This window comes from Haemaphysalis longicornis, unplaced genomic scaffold, assembly GCF_048455015.1.
Source record: "Haemaphysalis longicornis isolate Haplotype H1 unplaced genomic scaffold, Haemaphysalis longicornis Haplotype H1 scaffold_10, whole genome shotgun sequence".
Classification (NCBI taxonomy): domain Eukaryota; kingdom Metazoa; phylum Arthropoda; class Arachnida; order Ixodida; family Ixodidae; genus Haemaphysalis; species Haemaphysalis longicornis.
The window spans coordinates 108413964-108432658 of NW_027526204.1; the positions used below are offsets into that span (position 1 = coordinate 108413964).

General features: G+C 46.8%; 1 protein-coding gene across 1 annotated transcript in view; it reads left to right on the forward strand.

Annotated features, from left to right (window-relative positions):
• The window catches only part of Pfrx (6-phosphofructo-2-kinase/fructose-2,6-biphosphatase), a 179128-nt gene extending 161092 nt beyond the window's left edge, over nucleotides 1–18036 (forward strand). The window contains exon 13 of the mRNA XM_077690346.1: nucleotides 14628–18036. Within this exon, the coding sequence (XP_077546472.1) occupies nucleotides 14628–14687 (60 nt within the window). The 3' untranslated portion in view covers nucleotides 14688–18036. The remainder of the gene's footprint in view (nucleotides 1–14627) is intronic.
• The last annotated feature ends 659 nt before the right edge of the window (nucleotides 18037–18695 follow it).

Sequence of the window (18695 nt, forward strand, 5' to 3'; positions counted from 1 at the left end):
GAAGATTGTTTTTCGCACTTGACCCGAAAGATCGCCCATCCCATATTTTTCACTTGCTGTCTCCAAAATTTGGGCGGGCGTTCTTCGGAACTTTACGGTAGTTGTAAGAGGACAACGCATTACATACCCGGATTTCGCTGCCATTTTGTCCCTCATGAAGTGTAGTTCTTGGAATTGGAGTTAATTGGTGGGACGCACAGACTGAGGCACCCAGTCGATCAACTCTCAAACCAGAGGTTTCGCACTGACATAGGTACAAATGCTTCTCATGGTCTTGTGCCAGCACTGCCCTATCTTGCACAAAGCTACCAACGGCTTCGGAAAGAAAAATAAGAGTGTGCATTATTCTGATTGAATTTATTAAATTCGTGTAGGAGTAGGCACGTTAATTATGTTGTAACGGACTCCGTAGCGGAGGATGATTCACAAAACAGTTCAGTGGTGCATTGACCGGTTAAGGGGCAAAATTGAATGCGTCGCACTTGGAATTTTCGGAGAACTTTGAACCAAAACGAGACATTGTACTACATTAAAAGTGAGTGAACAGCAAAGCTTTTTTTGAGTAAAAACAGTTCGCTGCCTCTTGCGACAGAATCCACCAATTTGGCATAGACTGGCCGCTTCACTGCACAGCACTGGCGTTACCAGAACGGGATGCGCGGCATAACCATAAATGGCATCACTTCCGGTCATAGTAATATCACCTAATATAGTGTATGTGGTGTCAGTTCTGGTTGCGATGTCACCTGTGCTTTTTGTGAGCTCGCACTTTACATTTGGCAACAGTTACGATAAACGCTCCCACCCTTTCCTTCATTCTGGGAGCATTGTGAGAGCTGCAGTTATCGTCAGCACGGAGCGGCACTGTGTGATTCGCTCGTCGCAGCAGATACGCCTTCTGTTTCTGCTTTGGTTTTGTGGAGATTTTTTTTTATGCGGCCACCGAGTGCGTTCATTGCTGCAACTGAGTGGAAACCAGCCAATGATCGCTGCATAGCTCTAATGACGTAATATAAGCGCTCGGAGAACGCCACTATCGGGAAAGAAAGAAAAATCATTTGGACCAGCTTCCAAGTCATCTGATGGGCTTATATATCGAGAAGTAATTTTGGGATGAGGTATTTTGTGACCCCCTATTCTAAGTACTGGATGTGTTTATTGACTTCGTTCTAAAGCCATTTAAGTTGAAAAGTGTTGCAGAGTCCCTTTACAAGCGCCACCCGCAGCTTTCAGACGATGCTCGTGTGCACTAATTGGCATGTGATTGAAGTCGGCTGTTAGCGAGCGATGGCCCGCATTATGTCATTACAGAAAAAAAAATTAATTGGCTGTGGATCTGCTGCTTTGTTGCAAACGAAGTCGAAAAATGACAGTGTTTCCGCCATACCGCCACGCTCGCCTCCCTCTCAGTGACGCCGGAACTATATTTTCAGTGGGGGGGGGGGGGGGGGGGGGCTTGAGCGATTTTTTATTTTTTTATGTACATCAAATTTTTTACGCGATTTAAACCAGAGTTTCGCTCCAAGTAAAAAAAAACATGTGAAAAAGTGTTTTTCTTACCCACTGCTTATCCTTATCTTTAAATGGCGTATACTATACAATCATTGAATAAAAAATAAACGGGGAAAGCAAAGAATGAGTTGTGAGTGGCCATCTTAGTCAAGGTAGGCCGCGTACTATTAAGCAGAAAATAGAGTGAATTGTCAGTGACCACGTGTTTATTCAATTTTGACATATCTAAGCAACACAATTAATGTTTGGTACGTTTATACCTTGGCGCAGAAAAGAAGCGTACTACAACGATAACAATTGCAATACCACAGTGTACGCTATAATACATACAGTGGAACCCCGATAATACGACTTTCAAGGGACCGCGAGAAAGCGTCGTATGACCGGGGTGTCATACGACCGGGGTGCGGGTAAATGCCGGCCTAGTAAACGGCCTCACATGACAGGGGGGCTAAGAACTTATTTAAACTACTTATTTAACGTTGTCGCGTTATTTGTGAACCTTTAACTGAAATTTCAGGTTTGGAAAAAAGCAGCGCCTTTGTTGTGCCCCCTTCCCCTTTATGGCGTCCAGCTAGCCCGCCAATCTAGCGCGACGCGCTACGCGATAGAAGGCCGACGTGGTGGAGCAAACTGAGACAGGCACGTCGATTGAGACAGCGCTCGATTGAGACAGGCCCAGCAACGCGAAATAGATCAGATTATTCAACCTTAGCGAGTAAACCGTGTTGCGGCGAAAATTGTAGCGCGGTCTCTTGCTGCGGCGGCCGGCGAGGGACCCAAAATGGCGATACTAACGGGTACGTGTCTCCCCCACGCCTCCTGTATTTTGCTCTACCCTTGCAGCGGACGCGCGTGAATTGCGGCGCTCTATCAAAGAAAAGAGCGGAGTGACAACGCGTATTTTGATAAGCAGAGAGCAAAAATATAGGCAGAAAGAGCGTCGTGAAAGAAACTTGGATCGAACGGGCGAGGAAAGCGGCTCTCTGGTCATAGCCGTGGGGCTGCGTCGTACGTTTCCGCGTTCGTCGGAGGCTCAACGGGAACTTCGACTTCTCGCAGTTGGCGTACTGCTGCTGCGTGGGGTCGACGCAGGCTAACTCCCACTCACGAGTACCCGCCTACTTGCTTCCGCCTGCGGAACTTTGCACATCAAGCAGCGTCAAATGGGGTTAAGAATTAAGAAGGTCAATACGAGGTGGCGAGGCGCTGTGAAATATGGGAAACGCGCCAGTTGATCCGCTCTAGGCTCCGACGTCGTATGAAGCGGACCGTGTGCACCCGAGCGTCATATCATCGGGGTTTTTAGTGCATTGTTTCTATGTGGAGTTTGCCAGGGCCGCGGTGATCCGTCGTAAGAAGCGGGTCGTTGTAAGCACGGGGGGCGTATCAGCGAGGTTCCACTGTACATGCAATTTCCAATATTGCACACAAGCAGCAGACGTATTATTCAGTGGTGTTGTTGCTATAGGGGCTTAAGTGGAACCAAAGGTTTCCGCTATCCCCAAAGTTCTTTGATGCCGTCCTCTAAAGTTAGGTCTGTTTCTGTTTGTATAATGATGCCTATGAAAACATGACATAAAAATAATGGAAATACAACAATACGAACAAGCACGCTATAATATATGTAGTCACGGACAAATGAAACGCGATCATGATAATATGAACCAGAACACACAAATAGCGCGATTTCTATCCATGCAAATCACATTGATGTGTGGCCTGATGACAAAGTTGGAAAATGTGGCTTTCCAAATATACCAACAGAGTGCCATTTTTTGGACCTCCACGAACGGAATTTTTCAATTTTGCGTGTTCATAGTTTTGTATTTCCACTTCATGTGACCTAGAATTTACATGATTGTCAAAAATGCACACAAGCAGAAGACATTTCGAACAGCTATAGACATGACCAGTGGTTGCTCCTCCCTCCGCTGTTCTGCTCACAAATTCTTTGATGTGCTCTAACCTGAGGGCCGCCGTTCTTTCCTTATGCATGTGCAAAATCAGAAGATGCGCGAAAATCTCTTCGGGGTCATTTGGTTGCGCAAATATTTTTTTACTCGGCGCAGAGCACTAAAAGAGCGCTCCCCAAAAGCGGTGGACGCAGGTATGGACAACAAAAGCTGAACATTATCACGTCCATCAAGGTATTAGCGTGGGTGCATCTTGCTTCTAAAATCCTACAGTATCTCACCGATCTTTATGTAGTAAACGCGGTCTAAAAGCCGTTACATGCCAAAGCCGTTACATGCCAAGTCTGAGACTGCAGGCCTAGGGAGACGAGAAAACAGCTCCCGCAAGTTGCCGCCACGCAGACCAGCGTCAGCGTGTTTTTTCGGTAATAGGTGACTGTTGTCATGTTTTGTGAGTGTTACAAACGCGAAATTGCTTACTCTCACGTCAGCGATGAAGCCAAATTTACATAAACTTGGAGACCGTAAGTTGCGCAACAAAATGTCAATGAGGCAGGAAGTAGGGGGGCTGAGCCCGGACATAATACTTTGGGGGCTCTGCCCCCTCCCCCCCCCCCCCCCCCCCACGGTTCCGGCGTCCCTGCTCCCTGCCATTCAGTCCCACTATCTCATACCAGATTCTCCCCCTTTCCATATCCACACAAAATAGCCTTTTCCCCTTTGAGCTCTTCCTCTCCTTTCTCTAGCTCTCTCAGTCATACATTCCTCCCTCCTCGTCTTGCCTCCCCCCCCCCTCCTTCAAAAACTCGCCCTCCTCCAAAAACAAATAGAGCACGTCATTGGCTGCGAACGCGGGTATGCGCTAGCCTGGTGTCCCCATAGGGTGTGAAACATCATGTGGCTGCGAACACAACACAAAGAAAAGGATCGTGGCGTTGAACTGCATGCTCAGCTGTGGGGGCATTCAATGGCCTGATGTTAGGCTTACCGTGAGGCCTACTGTCATCGAAGAATACCCCGTTGCATAATGCTATAAAATGCAGCACCATCAAACAGTACATTCAGTACAGCGTTTATCTTGTTAGGCTGATCATTACGGCTACCAAACGAACTGTAAATACAAGCCTGACCAGCGTGATTGTCCCAGACTCTTGTGGCCGTATTCTGAGTCTGCCCTCAACTACATCTGTTTCCACGACTCGGCTGAATGGAGGACACCGCAATGCTTTTTACATGCGAAAATCGCTTTCAAGGATCTCCTCAAATTGAGGATGGAGTGGAGGAGGGTTTCAGAATACCAGGGTTAGTCTTGAAACCAAAGAGAAAGGAAAATGTGCAAATTCAAGTGAATAACCAAAATGAGAGGACTTGTGATTTCAGCAAATGCCGCTTAGATGTCAATTGGTGCTACCGCGTCTGCCTCACCCAGCGGCAATGAAGTCCTGAGTGAGCTTGTTATGTGCCTGAGCAACCTTCAGTCGTGGCTGGCTGTAGATGATTATTCAGGCCCATGACAGCGCCTAAGTTGCCGCATTCTTTTTAGTCTCGCCTAGAGTTCGTCGGTGTCACTTCTAGCGCAATCTTATCGGACACATCTTTTTAAAGCTCTTATAACTGCCTATAAGTCAAAGCTAAAAATACTTGTTTGCTGGATCCCTGGACACAGTGGTATTCTGGGCAATGAAATTGCTGACCAGAACGCCACTTTGGCGGCCCTACGTAGTGGTGTTGATGTAGCGCAGGTCCCTCACCTCGATCTGAAACCAGTAATCCGGAGGGGAATCCGTAAATGCTGGCAGCACATGTGGGACACACACACACACAGACAACAAGCTCCACTCAGTAAAACCAAACCTAGGAAGATACACAACAGAAAAACAAAACCGATTCATTGAAGTATCCATTTGCAGACTGCGAATAGGCCACACTTACGCTACACACGCATATCTTTTGAATGGAACACTCCCACCTGTTTGTAACAAGTGTGGGGAACGGCTCACCGTCCTCCATGTGTTAATTGAGTGCACATTCTGCAATGAAGCCAGAAAACGGCATTTCCCTAAAATATATACCTACAACATTCCACTACATCCTTCACTGTTTTTAGGAGATGAACCTATGTTTACAAACAAAAGTCTTTTAAGTTATCTTGTAGACATCAAGTTTTTAAAACTCATCTCGTACAGTGCGTGAAATCAGAGCCTACGAGCAGTGAGTGAGGCCCTCATGCTCCCTTTGCCCGCACGGGAGGCCCACTCTCGTCGCATGCTCTTTGGCTCGAGGTGCATCTCGTTGCAACCATGATCCATTTCAGCCACCATTATGAACATCTTCATGCTTCAGTGGACGGGCCCTCTACACCCATATATACAGTATTTTAAGATATATCATACTCATTTCATACATATTTTAAGCGCAAACATGACTATTGAAAGACCACATAACATAGTTCTGGCGCTCCTTGGTCTTAGAAACCCTTGCGCCAATAAACCACAAAATAGATACATACTTATCGGACACATCAAGTGCTTGCACCAACAGGGTTTTTAAACTGGCTAGGACGCAATAATCACTGACGTCAGCGCGACTCCAGTGGCGGCCACTTCAAAATTGCGTATACCATGGGTGCGAATGTGAACCAGTGCTTTTTGCACTCCTTTTATTATGTGGTCGTGCAGCAACAGAGGTAGCTAAAGAAGGCTTCGCATTAAAAAACACAGGAAAAGGTACACGTAAGCGCGAACGTCCCGGTGTGTAGAAGGTATGCCTCTACATTTTTCTTTCCATTGGTAAAGTGAATAAATTTGCCAAATCCAACAAATAATCCAGACCAAAATCCAGGCCTCGGGTTTGAGTCTACGACCCAAATTCACCCAAAGCGAGAGTGGGAGGGCGGCACGTGCTGCTATCTTGTCATCAGAGACCGGATTTTAGGCAAATGCCTATTCTGTTCCTTGTACGCCTATGGCGCCATTTTGATATATGAGCATGAATTGGAGGTTAAGAAGGGGCTTTTATGGTGTTTCTATAGGCGGCATTCGTTGAAAATTTTATCGGTCGATTTCTTCGCTTGGCAACACTGGAAACGGCCACAGACATTGCCGATGTGCCACGGACACGGTGCGGCATGGGCCACTGCGCCCGCACGTCGCAGAAAACACCGGCATGCGTCATCTGCTGCGTTCCAATCCGATTTTAAACGGTGGCGTCAACAGAGATGTTATTAACTCGAGGCATTATTAACTCGAGGCAGTACTTTGTGTTCGGTGAGGTAGCGTTAGTAACGTGAAACACAGTCATGTGTTTCACAGTCGTGCTTAGCATGGACAAGTACCGGCATCCCGCGGATCCCGACGTAACGAGTGACGGCGCACTCACACGGTTGCATGGAGGAGAAAAGGGGTGCCTGATCTGCGGGCCGTGCACACAACGTCGCCTAGCAACAGACGCTTGGCCACAGATATGGCGGCGCGCACTGGGTTGCCTGCATGCATTCCACGCCATTGAATACCGGCTATAGTGCCTATAAATGCCTATTTTGGCGTTTGTGCCTAAAGCCTACAAATGCCGATAAATGCCTGTTTTCAGTGTCTATTTTCAATATCGGCACCTATGTGAACACTATGTTTGGCCTCAAGTTTCGCTTTCGGGTAGTTTAAGATCGTTATCCACGTTATTGGCAGCAATGATTGTTCGGGACGATATGGGGTTCAAGCTAGTCCTCTGGTTCAACCGACTCCCGGAAAACAACCGCTGGCACAAATACAGTGGTACGCTCATTCTCGGTGACCAGAGGCACAGTTTTGAGCAAAAATCCTGGAGATGGTGTAGTTTGCTCTTGCTTCCACAATTCTCTCAGTAATACCCCTGCTACACTAGCGTACGAATGTCATTTGGCTCAAACGCCAAGTTGTGCTGCTACACTAGGTTTTGAAATGCCATTCCGCTCATAAGACATTCAAGCCAAATGAGCACCGATAGAGGCATTTGGGATTTCAAATGTCATTTCTAGCACTCTAGCATGCAGCGTCTTCGATCAGCAATAAAAAATATAATACTTCCGTACGTAAAACAAACAAAATATGCTTGTTTGTGGAACTTGTTCAGTATTCATTTACTTAAAAAATGAAATCAACATATTTAATTTTCATACCCCCGAAACTAGTGGGTCAGTTGAAAAAAAAAACTACGCAAATAGCCGCCACATTAGAGTCAAAACTGGTGTCTCTTCTAATTTGATATCCTTTTACTGCCTTAGACTCCTCCTAAATTTGGTTGTTGTATTATTGTACGAAAACGGAACGGGTAGAGTCACACGGGTAGCATCAACGGGTAGCATCAAGTCACGGGTAGCAACGGGTAGCATCAAGGTACCCTAGGAACGGGGCGACAACAGCGCCACTACAGCACGGCGAGCAATTCGCCTCTTTCACAACCCCACTGCGCATGCGCAATCCCCTAGCGGCCAAGTCCCTAAGCAGTCCGGCAGGGGCAGCAGACGACATTCCCCACAGCTCCCGCATAAGCGGGAAGGGGTCGTGGTTGTATTTACGTCGTTTGATTTTTTGTGTGTGCTCGTTGTGCGCGGAACAATGCCCAAAACTTGTGCTGCGTTCCGCTGTAACTCGGAGTGCCGAAAACGGAACCGGTGTCGGCTTCTATCGCTTCCCGTCGGCCGCACGCGATCGGCTACGGCGGCTTGCGTTGCTCGGGTCGGCTGGGCTGATGGGAACTTCAGGCTTAGCATCCTGGCGGATATTTGATCGCCGCTATCTGTGCAACTGCGAATGACAATCCGTAACACAACTTTTCACCACACTATCATCTCCTTTCTCGCATGTGGAACTTTAGTTAAGCTATAACTGCCGTTTGAGCGATCGGTGACCAAGACATCTGCGTAGCCTGATTCGATGCTTCCGCGCAGGTATCGACATCTCTCGGCCGCTCGGCGCACCGCGCACCGCGCGCCGCGGCGACCGATCGGCGTAGGCTTGCATCGCGGCAGATATCTGATCGCCACTTTTAAAATAAGCCCTGACAACAATCCCTAGCACAATTTTTCACCACACGAACACCTACTTTCTCGCATGTGGAACTTCTTTTTAGCGATCAGATTGATACAGAAGAGCAGCGACAAGCGCGGTTGCTACCGTGGTCTGCGCCGGTTCGAGCCGCTGAGTGTGCCGAGCTGGCAGACGCGGCCGGCGTGTGCGCGGACTGTTTCCGAAGGCAGAAAACGCTTCACGATTGCTTGCTTTATCCATTTCTTGCGAACAAACGCGCAGAATCTACACATTCAGCTCAGCGATCGTCGTAGTTGACCATGGAGCAAAAACAGTGGGCGGAGCGACGCCGACGACGCATCTCATGCGCGCATCGGGCCAAGTGCCATCGAAATAGTAGTGTAGCACGGCGGATTCTGAATGACATTCGAAGCACCCCATTTGAGTCAAATGACATTTGGTTCAAATGACATTCGGACCCTAGTGTAGCCGGGGCATCTTTACACTCCGCCTGCTCCCGAAACAGATTTCTTTAGCATGTGCAGCCGCATCGACGTTTCTAGAACCATACTCCAATCCAACTCAATTTTCAACGCCACGGTTCTGCATTGAACACGCCTTTGTTAGTAGAATTGAAGAGCCACCGGCGAAACATCGCTACGCAGCTGCATTTCTTTACCCCCTAAAATTCACACCGCCGACGGGCTCTAAAATATGCTTTTCCATCAAAAACTTGTTCGGCTGCTAAACACCTTTTGAAAAATGATCACGAAATGTGTGGAAATGTGCTTTGCAGTGTTGGGATGCCTTGCTTGTACAATTCAGATAATATCAATGAGAAAATTGCCAGAGTTGTCCCTAACAGTCTTCGTGTTAGGTCTTCATGTTAAATTCTAATAAATCGTCGTCTCCTTTGTGTTTAACATTTGTGTCTGTTTTTGTCGTGTCTTAATTTATTCGAGTCAGGCAGGCACAAAGTAGCACTTTATTATTCGATATCACTAGCCTTCAAGTATTCTTTTTCAGACCTGTTTCGTTATGCGACGCTAGAGCAAGCGCCCATGTCCAAAATGTGAGCAGTGTACTTGATGATATTAAGACAATTTATCTTGATTCGTTTAGCAGCTTTATGGGACATTTGAACGAACATGTTCAACCGCTGACGCGTTCGCGCCATCATGATAACATTTTTTTGGTTTTCCGTAAATAGATACAAGCCACGCACGTCTCCTTTGACATTATTTTCACTCATGGAAAAGTGTATACGCCTCGAGCGCGGCCTGTAGGGGCGCCACTGAAATCCCCCTAGCGGCCCGCTTCGAAAGCAGGCGCGGGAGTCCCCGGCCCGTTCCTCACTGTCGCCGTAGCTTTTGGGGCTCGTTCAAGACAGCGATTTACCGTTTGTCCGCGTTCGAAATACCGAATAACGTGGAGCAGGCACTCTGTTTGGAAGCGTGGTATGTTCACGAGAGTATAAACGTTTATGAGGCGATCTTAGTGAGATCTATATGAGCGCCGGGCGTGTGTCACAGGCCGGCGTCCCGAAGCCAGAATTTGCATGCAGCTGATTGCAATTCCGCTGCCTTGAAATTTCGTGACTGTGTCTTCGTAAGCAGTGTTTCCTCCGATGGTCATGTAGCGGCCATACACACTATGATGTGAATCGACTTTGTGCACTTAGAAAATCTAGCGGAGCACTCATACCTGACAGCACGCAAGTTACGCCTGCCAATATCACATATCAGATATTGATCAGTACCATCAACAAGCCAATGCGGCATAAATTTCACAAACGTTGTACCAAAGAAGTACGATGGATAATGCAAAATTACACTCCGGAGTCAGCACACGACGACAAATTTAATGCTGGGTCGTCTTGTCCCGAGGTGAGCGCTCGCAAAGATTCATCTGTTACATTTATCCTCCACGAGAAGCGCGAAGATGGGCTTATAGAGTAATCCGCGTCCGTGACCAAACTCTTCTTCGAAACACCGTCATATGAGTCATGACACAGGGAGACTAAAGAATCTAGCATAAACCGAAATCAGAGACCCTTATCAGATACGACACTCTTCCAACGAGCCCGTGTGTACGAGATTTCGGCGCGCGTTAAGGCTCTAGGTGGTCAAAATTAATCCGGAGCCTCCACTACGGCGTGCCTTATCGTCTCCGTTGCGTCGGCGCGTTAAACCCTGCAATCAATCAACCAACTCTTCCAACGACACCTCGTATCGCTTGTGAACTGCCTACCCTGTATTTTTCAAAAAATGAGTCCGCCGAGTGATCAGCCGTTTTTCAAGGCGAAAAACAAACGAAAAGGAAACACGCAGCTTGTGTGTGTGATTACTAAAACGTTCATTCGTTGATTTCGCTCCGCATTTGTAAACAACGATAGTTGAGCGTCCTCCTCCTAATCCCCCCCCCCCCCCCCATGTCTAGCGAAATATCAGTGCATTTCGCATCTAGTTGGTCTGGTGAATACTACCTTGCTCAAACAAACGTCTTTAGCATTTCAGAAGCTGCACTAGTTTTTTTTTTAATTCCCGTACGACTATTCTATTTATTCCTTTCTGCAGACCATTCATTTTCCCGTGGTTTCATTAACATATACCTTGGCTCTTACTATAAGGCATGAGTGGGCACATATCTAACTTAAGATTTTATTTTCTGTACTTAACATTTTCGCGTGGCTTATATTCCCATAAAAGGCAGACGTTTTTGTCAGCTATTGGGTTATCACGTCCCCGAAACATATTTTTCAACGACGTACATATTCGAAGCAAAGCCGCATTTGTTGTCTGCGCTGCAAAACGAACCAACCTCTTACAGTGCCAGTATCAGGTCTAAACGAGGCGACAATAAATAGAATTCACTTGTGCTGACGTGTTCGAAGGTGACAGCGGTGATATGCTGCTGCCATCGCCGACGCCCGCAAGAGCGGCCAAGAAGCGCGCAGAACCGCCTCCCCGGGTAGCTCTTGTTGGCGTTAGAGCGCTCTACCAAGACGCAGCTGTTTTTTTAAGTGCCCTAAACGTGCAGTTAGCTTACAGACGTCACCATAACAAGTTGTTTAGAGCGCGGAAAGGCAAAGAGAAGCGAAAGAAAACCAAAACACTGCATGACCACATATCAGCCACGCAGCGCTAATCCCGCAAACGCCGCGGAGAAGCGGCGGCAGGCGGCGCAGCGATCGCGAATCTCGAGGTGTATACCGAGCCCATATTTGCGATGTTGAGGTCCTAAAACGTTGTTTTGTCTGCCTATTTTAGGCTCCTGAAATCCACACTCTTGTTGCCTAAAAATTCGACCTCTAGTCATCTCTCACTGCCTCCCCCTCACACTTTCGCGCGTGCTCCTCCGCTGTTCGCGGCTCATCCGAACCACGTGACATTTGCGCGGGACGTTCAAACACGATTTGCAACAACATGCTCGGCCGCGGCGATGCGCGGCCAGATAACGGCAGTGTAGCGCTGCCCACCGTGCGTTCGCTGATCACGTGATCACTTCCTGAGACGCCTCAGATATGCGCCGTGATCGAGAAGACTGCAGTTCGCGCAGCGCACAAGTTTAGCATTAGGCAGTGTAGCAAATTTAGCATTAGGAAGTACAGTAATCGTCAGTGATTTTTTTCTTTACTTTTGTTCTCTTTGCACCGTCAACCATCTCGGTCGGTCACGCCAGTTCTGGACGCGAGATTTTCCAGTAAAAGGGAATTTGCGTTTTCGCATTAAAAATATCTGAGGACACCTAGGTATTCCTTATGAATTGTCACTGTAGAAGCATGAATGTCCAATTGAAAGCTAATGAGTGTCCAATTGAACGCCGCAGCGCACTGTGGCCCGCACGAAGCTCTGCTTGCCGCGTGCCGGAACCAAACCGGTGTAACCACCTTTGGCGGTTTAACCGTGGTTTAGGCACTTTCCTGCGAGGCTTTGTGCGTGCCCGCGCAGTGATTTTAACTCGGAGCTGTTCAAGCCTGAGTTCCGTCCGTGCCTGGCGTCGCTCAAAAAACTCATCGCAGAAGAGTGAAGAGAAGGGAAATGCCAGGTCAAGAGGGGTGAGGAAAAGTGGCGAGGAGGCAAGAAGCCGACGAGCAAGTGTGGGGAGTGCGCGTCGTGGCGCAGATGTTCGGGCGGAGAGGCGCGCGTCGGGGATTGGCTGCGCCCAGTGATGACCTAAGCTGTGACGTGCAGGTGTTCTTCTATACTCTGTTACAACTTAAGAACGGCACCAAATCATGTAGTGTATCACTCCGCCAAAGCGCCGGACCCGTGACGTCAGTGCGCGCGCGTTTTGAAAGGGGTTTGCTATGAATGCGTGATATCGTCTGCCTTGCCTCACGCAGTTTGTTTGTCGTCACTGGAGCCGTTTATAAGCATATTAAGTCACAAAAATCACGGGAACGGCTCACGCCATGTTCAAAATATCCCCAGTAACGCCCTACTTGCGCCGCGCGGAGAAACATCCGGCTACGGTGATAAGGCACAGCGGCAACTTCCGGTGCCGCTCTTAAGTTGTCACCGAGTATAGCTCCGCTGTTTTCTCAGTTTTCGCATGTCATTTGTGAAGGTTGCCGAATTTCTTTGAGTTGTATTTTATAGCACGTGCTATAAGTGCGCTACAGCTTTGTGTCTCTTTCTGACGCAATGAAACACGTCCTGTCGCCATGGTTGTTTAGGAGTCCATATCCCATACCCACGTTCTCACTTAATGTGCCAATTAAAGCTCTCACATTTAAGAAAAATGCGGATGCATGCAAGGACTTTGTTTCATTTTTGTTCAGGGTCATTTAAAAATGGCTGATTGTTGTGGTAAGAGCAGAACATCCAGGCCACGTAACGTTGGTGCGTAGGGTGCGACAGAAAAATTATCTGTAGTCATTTGATGGTATAGCTAAGGAGTTAGTGGCCTCGACTATAACTCCCTTTTAGCTCAAATGTTTACAGGACCGTTCAGCGACCCCTCAATTATACCAAAAGTGTAACGTAAAGTCGTGGACAAATGGAGCACGGACACGAAAATATGAACCAGAGCACGCAAAATAGAAGAATTCGGTTTGTAGAGGTTTCATAATAACGCGGTTGTGGTGTATTTGGTTAGTCACATTTGCAAACTTAGCATGCTGTTATGGAGTGATACGAAAATTTGACTTGCATAGAAAGAAATTGCGCTATTGCGTGTTCTCGTTCAAATTTGCGCCTTTACATTTCATTTGTCTATGACTGTACCTGACTCAAATGTCCGTATTGTTCCCCTAAGATAATCTGCGGGCGAATACAATCAGAAAGTTAGCAATTACAATATTCTGAACTATTATGAAAGTTGAAAACCTAAAAAAAACGTTTTACAACCACCATACACTTGATAGAGATGAACCTTATTTTAAATGCAAACCCATTCCAAGCGTTGTGGTTTAATTAAACGTTATTTTGAATGCAAACCCATTTCAACCGAGTTTAGCAGAATTTTACTTGAATTGAAACCCATTTCAGTCTAGTTTAGTGGAACTTTATTTTCAACGCAAAAGCATTTCAAGAGATTTTAGTGTCCGCTGAACTCTCTTATTTCATACTTTCTGCAGCACGCTTGGGTATGTAGTCATGGATAGCCTGAGATGAAACAAAATAATTGCAGACGACATATATTTGGGGCGCGACTCTGCCGCGAGAATAGCTGAGACGAGATAAAACGTGTTCGAGAGTGCCCTTCGCTGCTGCCAAGCGAGTCGGCCTCTTTCGTCTGCTAGGCTACTTAGCAACTTTCACGATGCGTTTACTGCGGTCTACCTTATCTGGAAATTAACCTTTTGTCGCGTCAAGCCTATCCTTTTATGTGACGTAATCTGCAAGAGTGAACGTAAATTGGACATCATCGGCATAAATTGGGGCATAAATGGGCAGCAGACGACACGGGCCGACTTGCACGGCAGCAGCGAAGGACATTCTCGAACACGTTTTGTATCGTCGCAGATTTCTGTTCTCGCGACAGGGCCTCGCCACAAATGTCTGTCGTCTGCTGTTATTTTGTTCTAGCTTAGACTGTCCATGACAGTACAAGCTAAAGCTTCCTTTGTTGTGCAAGTGTCTGTGCTTTTGTGTCAATGTGAACATGTGTGTGGTGTGTGTGCGTTGCCCCTGATGGCGAAGCTTGTGGTTTTATCTTCCTTTCTGCCTTTTCCCCTCTCGCCCTCCCCCAGAACACCGATCCGATGCGAAGTAGAGACGACGCTCTCGAAACGGTTCCTCCGCATCTGTGAGCGGAGCACGTCCCGGCAGCAGCTTCCACATGAAAACCAGCAAGAAAAAAAAGCAAGCCTTCTACACGACACCCCATCACTACTCACCACCGATTGCGGCCGGAATCTGTCCCTTACTTCCTTTACTCCTCGTCGAATACCCGTGACGATGACGAACGAAACTGTCTACAGACGCGACGAAAAGTTACCTCGTTTTACGGCAGACCGCAAAACGGAAAGTCATTCCTGTCGATGTGTGTCAACCGAACGACCATGTTGAGTGATATGTCTCGACGTTGAGTTTAGCGACGCATTGTTAAGATCGCCTGTTTATGTTTTCTGGGCTCACACGGCCTCAGACGGATTGTTAACGTCGCGCGGTTGGCATCTGGTTGTTGAGATGCGTAGGTAAAATTGTATATTCTGCATAAGTGCAGCTATTTTCTTCACTGCAGAAATAGAGAATGATACGTAAATAATGAATTGATCGTAATGAATTAAAGGAGTGCTGAGACGAAATGTCAAAGCTCAGATAACTATGTAAAAATCTTCCATTGCATATAAAGATTCCCCCTCGGAAGTTTAAATTGAAACCATTCTGTGGAACATATTTTAAATCAATTTTAATCCTTGCGCGCTCGAGAAAGCTCATCCGCGCCATCGAGCGAGCTCATGGCACGGCCGCTGGATGAGAGCGCACCTTTCATCCAGCGGCCGTGCTCATGACATCATGTGCGCTTCGACCCAAACGGCCGACGTCAAGGCTCCCGTGACGTATCGAGGCGGCTGCGGTGCTGTTGGCGCGCGCTCTTCCGCGTTGTGCCCACGTCACAGCTTTCGTGGCTTACGTCACGACTACTTGCGGTAGGGCCAGTATATTCTGCGCCGAGACCGGAGACCGAAACCGAAACTGACCAGAATAAACGGAGGTGTAAGTAACTATTTATGTTGCGTTCGACAGTCTAATGTGCCATTCTATGATTAGTGGGCTCGTGAGAAAAAAACGTAACACAACAATTTCGTGTCAGTACTCCTTTAAGATCAATACGCGGTGTGTGTGTTCATGGTACTTGTGAAATCAGCGGAGTACGTTTGGTTGACATTCTACTTGCAGATGATTTTACGTGATGTTCAGTACGTGGGATCCAAATCGATCTCGTAAATCCTAAGTGGTAATTGCCGCAGGCGGTTCTCATATTTGTGTTTTTGTATGTCCCGGTTAGTTAGTAGTGTAGTGCCACAGGTATTTAACTAGAATTGTGCTAGTTTTTTCACTCGCGGAAGCTGCGTGGAAAGCTGGTGAAAATTGAGCACACACAAATTAAATGAGATTCGAGATATTTCTAGATTCATAACTACGTTTCGTTAATTACAATATCTCAATTTTTCAAAAGTAATGCAATAGGCCTGCTCAAACTATCATTTGGGGATAAATTTTATCATTTTAGGAGCCTTCTCAGTCATCGTTTTCGCTGAGAATGTTTCAGTGCTCAAGCTTGATCTCATGTTCGTACTGTTTTCGCAGAAGCCCGTAGATATGTTTGCGGTAATTTAAACTGTATTTCCTCTGGGTAAACTATGGGGTAAGAGTGCGCTTCAGCTGTGTTGTTAATAAGCCGATAACGTGTACGTTTGGCTAAATTAACCCAAGAGAAACGGAAGCAGCGTAAAAAGCTGGTGAAAATTGGGGGCACACAAATTGAATAAGATTCGATATTCGTAAATTCATGGATACGTTTCGTTAATTGCAATATCAATTTTTGACAATTAATGCAATATGCCTGCTCAACCCCTAATTTGGGGATACATTTTATCACTTTAGGAGCCTTCTCAGTCATCGTTTTCGGTGAAAAGGTTTCAGTGCTGAGCTTGATCTCATGTTCGTACTGTTTTCGCAGAAGCCCGTAGATATGTTTGCAGTAACTTCCTCTAAGTAAACTATGGGGTAACAGTGCGCTTCAGCTGTGTTGTTATTAAGCAAGCCGATAACGTTTGGCAAAATTAACACAGAAGAAAGTTGAGGTAGCGTGATGGTTTAAGTACATAATCAGAAAGAGCAAGTCCCCAGCTTGTACTTGCGGAGATGCCTTAGGGGTATTTTTTAGGTGATAAGCTCTTTTTTTGTGGCGCTTTCTGGTGCTCTACACAGTCTGTTGCACAGCTTTGTAACAAACTGCTCTAAACGGCGTCTGTCGCTCTGGCAACACGCGCCGTGATGTTATGCACCACGTGACAACCAGCTGCTTCATCTGGGCTTTAAAAGAACAAAGACAAAACAAAGACAAAATACAAGTTCGGTTATTATGCAAACTGTTTTGCCCCATGACGATTGATTCCAATTTTATTGAAAAGTTAAGACAAATGGTGTAGATGCTAAAAAGCAGTGGTGCCCACCAGCTATTTTCCGGTGACGCCGGTGTGATGTCACAGAATCTTATTTGTACAACTGGCGGTTGCCAACTAAAGCTCCCACCAAGAAACAAGACTGAGCAATGGGCCTTTTTCTAGTAACGCTCTGCGCATGCGCAACTCTCGCTCCCAGCGACCGATCCGCCATTCTTGGGGGGCTAAATGTAGACAAAACGACGCCATATTGGATTACCCAGTTGTGAACGCCGAACCAGCTAAGTGCTGCTCCGTTTTCTCAGTCCTGAAAGCGGCCCACAGATATGCGCTACGGCTCCCATCGAAAAATTGCTCTGCCACCAAAACCATGCGTAGCGCCTGGGACGGCTTCCTCAACTGTGCAGGGTAGGCGGAAAAATGGGGGCGGGTTCTTCCGTAATCCCCCAAATGTGGTTCGGGCGGCCGCCGCAAGAGGGCTACGCTACTGGAAAAAGGTCCATTGTACTGGGGCCTCTACCCTCCATTTGATCATATCACGTGCCATGTCAATGTGCTGTTAACACACTGATAACTGTTTTAGTGCTGGCCTGTACTGCGTTACTCCTGCCCATAATAAGTCACTGTAGCGCGAAATTTGTGTGTTTAAATGCATCTTTCATTTTTTGGCTAAAAACGTGCTCCGTGGCTGGTATAGCTGGTATGCGGGGAATTCCCCGTCATTCACAGAGAATACACGGGCTCCCAACGCAGTGCATCAGAATCCGAAGTGAAGGTTGAAGCCTACAAATGAAGTTTGAAGCCTACATAAAGGGCAAATACTGCTGCGATATGTGTGACATAGTGAATACCTCGGTGTTGGCCTTCTAAACGTTCTACTGGCGTTGCAACGTTAAGCTACAGCTCAAAGTTGCAGCAAACCACGGTAGCAGAATCACCCTGTTAATTCATTTTTTTTTTCCTGCTTCATGTCCAAAATGTTACATGCGTTACACTCTTCTCGAAAATAAACAGTTGTACTCTGAAATACTGGAGCAGTGTTCATTGCGCGATTCATTTAAAAGTGCATAATTTAAGGGCGTTTACTTGGACGCAAATCCGTAGCTATCGTTTGTGCACACGAAGAATTGCAGTGAAATATTCATTGATGGTGCATGGCGCTGGAACTGATGCACTACGTCTCTCAGCATGCGGTTACTAATTAAAGCGGGTCTACTCGCAAAGAGGCTTGAATTCCCGTCTAGGAGTAGTCCTTGCTCGATGTCTTTTTGCAATTAATTCCCTCATTTTTGAGCCTCCGAAGTATCGGGCCGTAGATTTTTTGAGAAAATGGCAGTTCCACTCCCTTGGCCTGAATCTCACCTGCGAAAGAAGTAAGACAGTCACTTGCAGTGAGAATGACTGTGGGAGATTGGTGACCTTTTTCACTTAATTTGGGAACATTTGAAGCATTTATGTTAGTAATGCACATGTTTGTCCAGTATGAGTGTAGAAAGGGAAATATTCTATTCTGTAGCAGCGTCCGAAAGGCTAGGTGTGAAAAGGAGCATCGGAAGTTGCTTGTGGTTGTACATTTAGGCCGCTTAGATTGAAGTCAACAGAAAGCAATTTATACAGTCAGGAACCGAACTTGGAACTCTTTGGACCAAGAAAAAACTAATTTATCCAGGTTTTTGCATTTGTTAG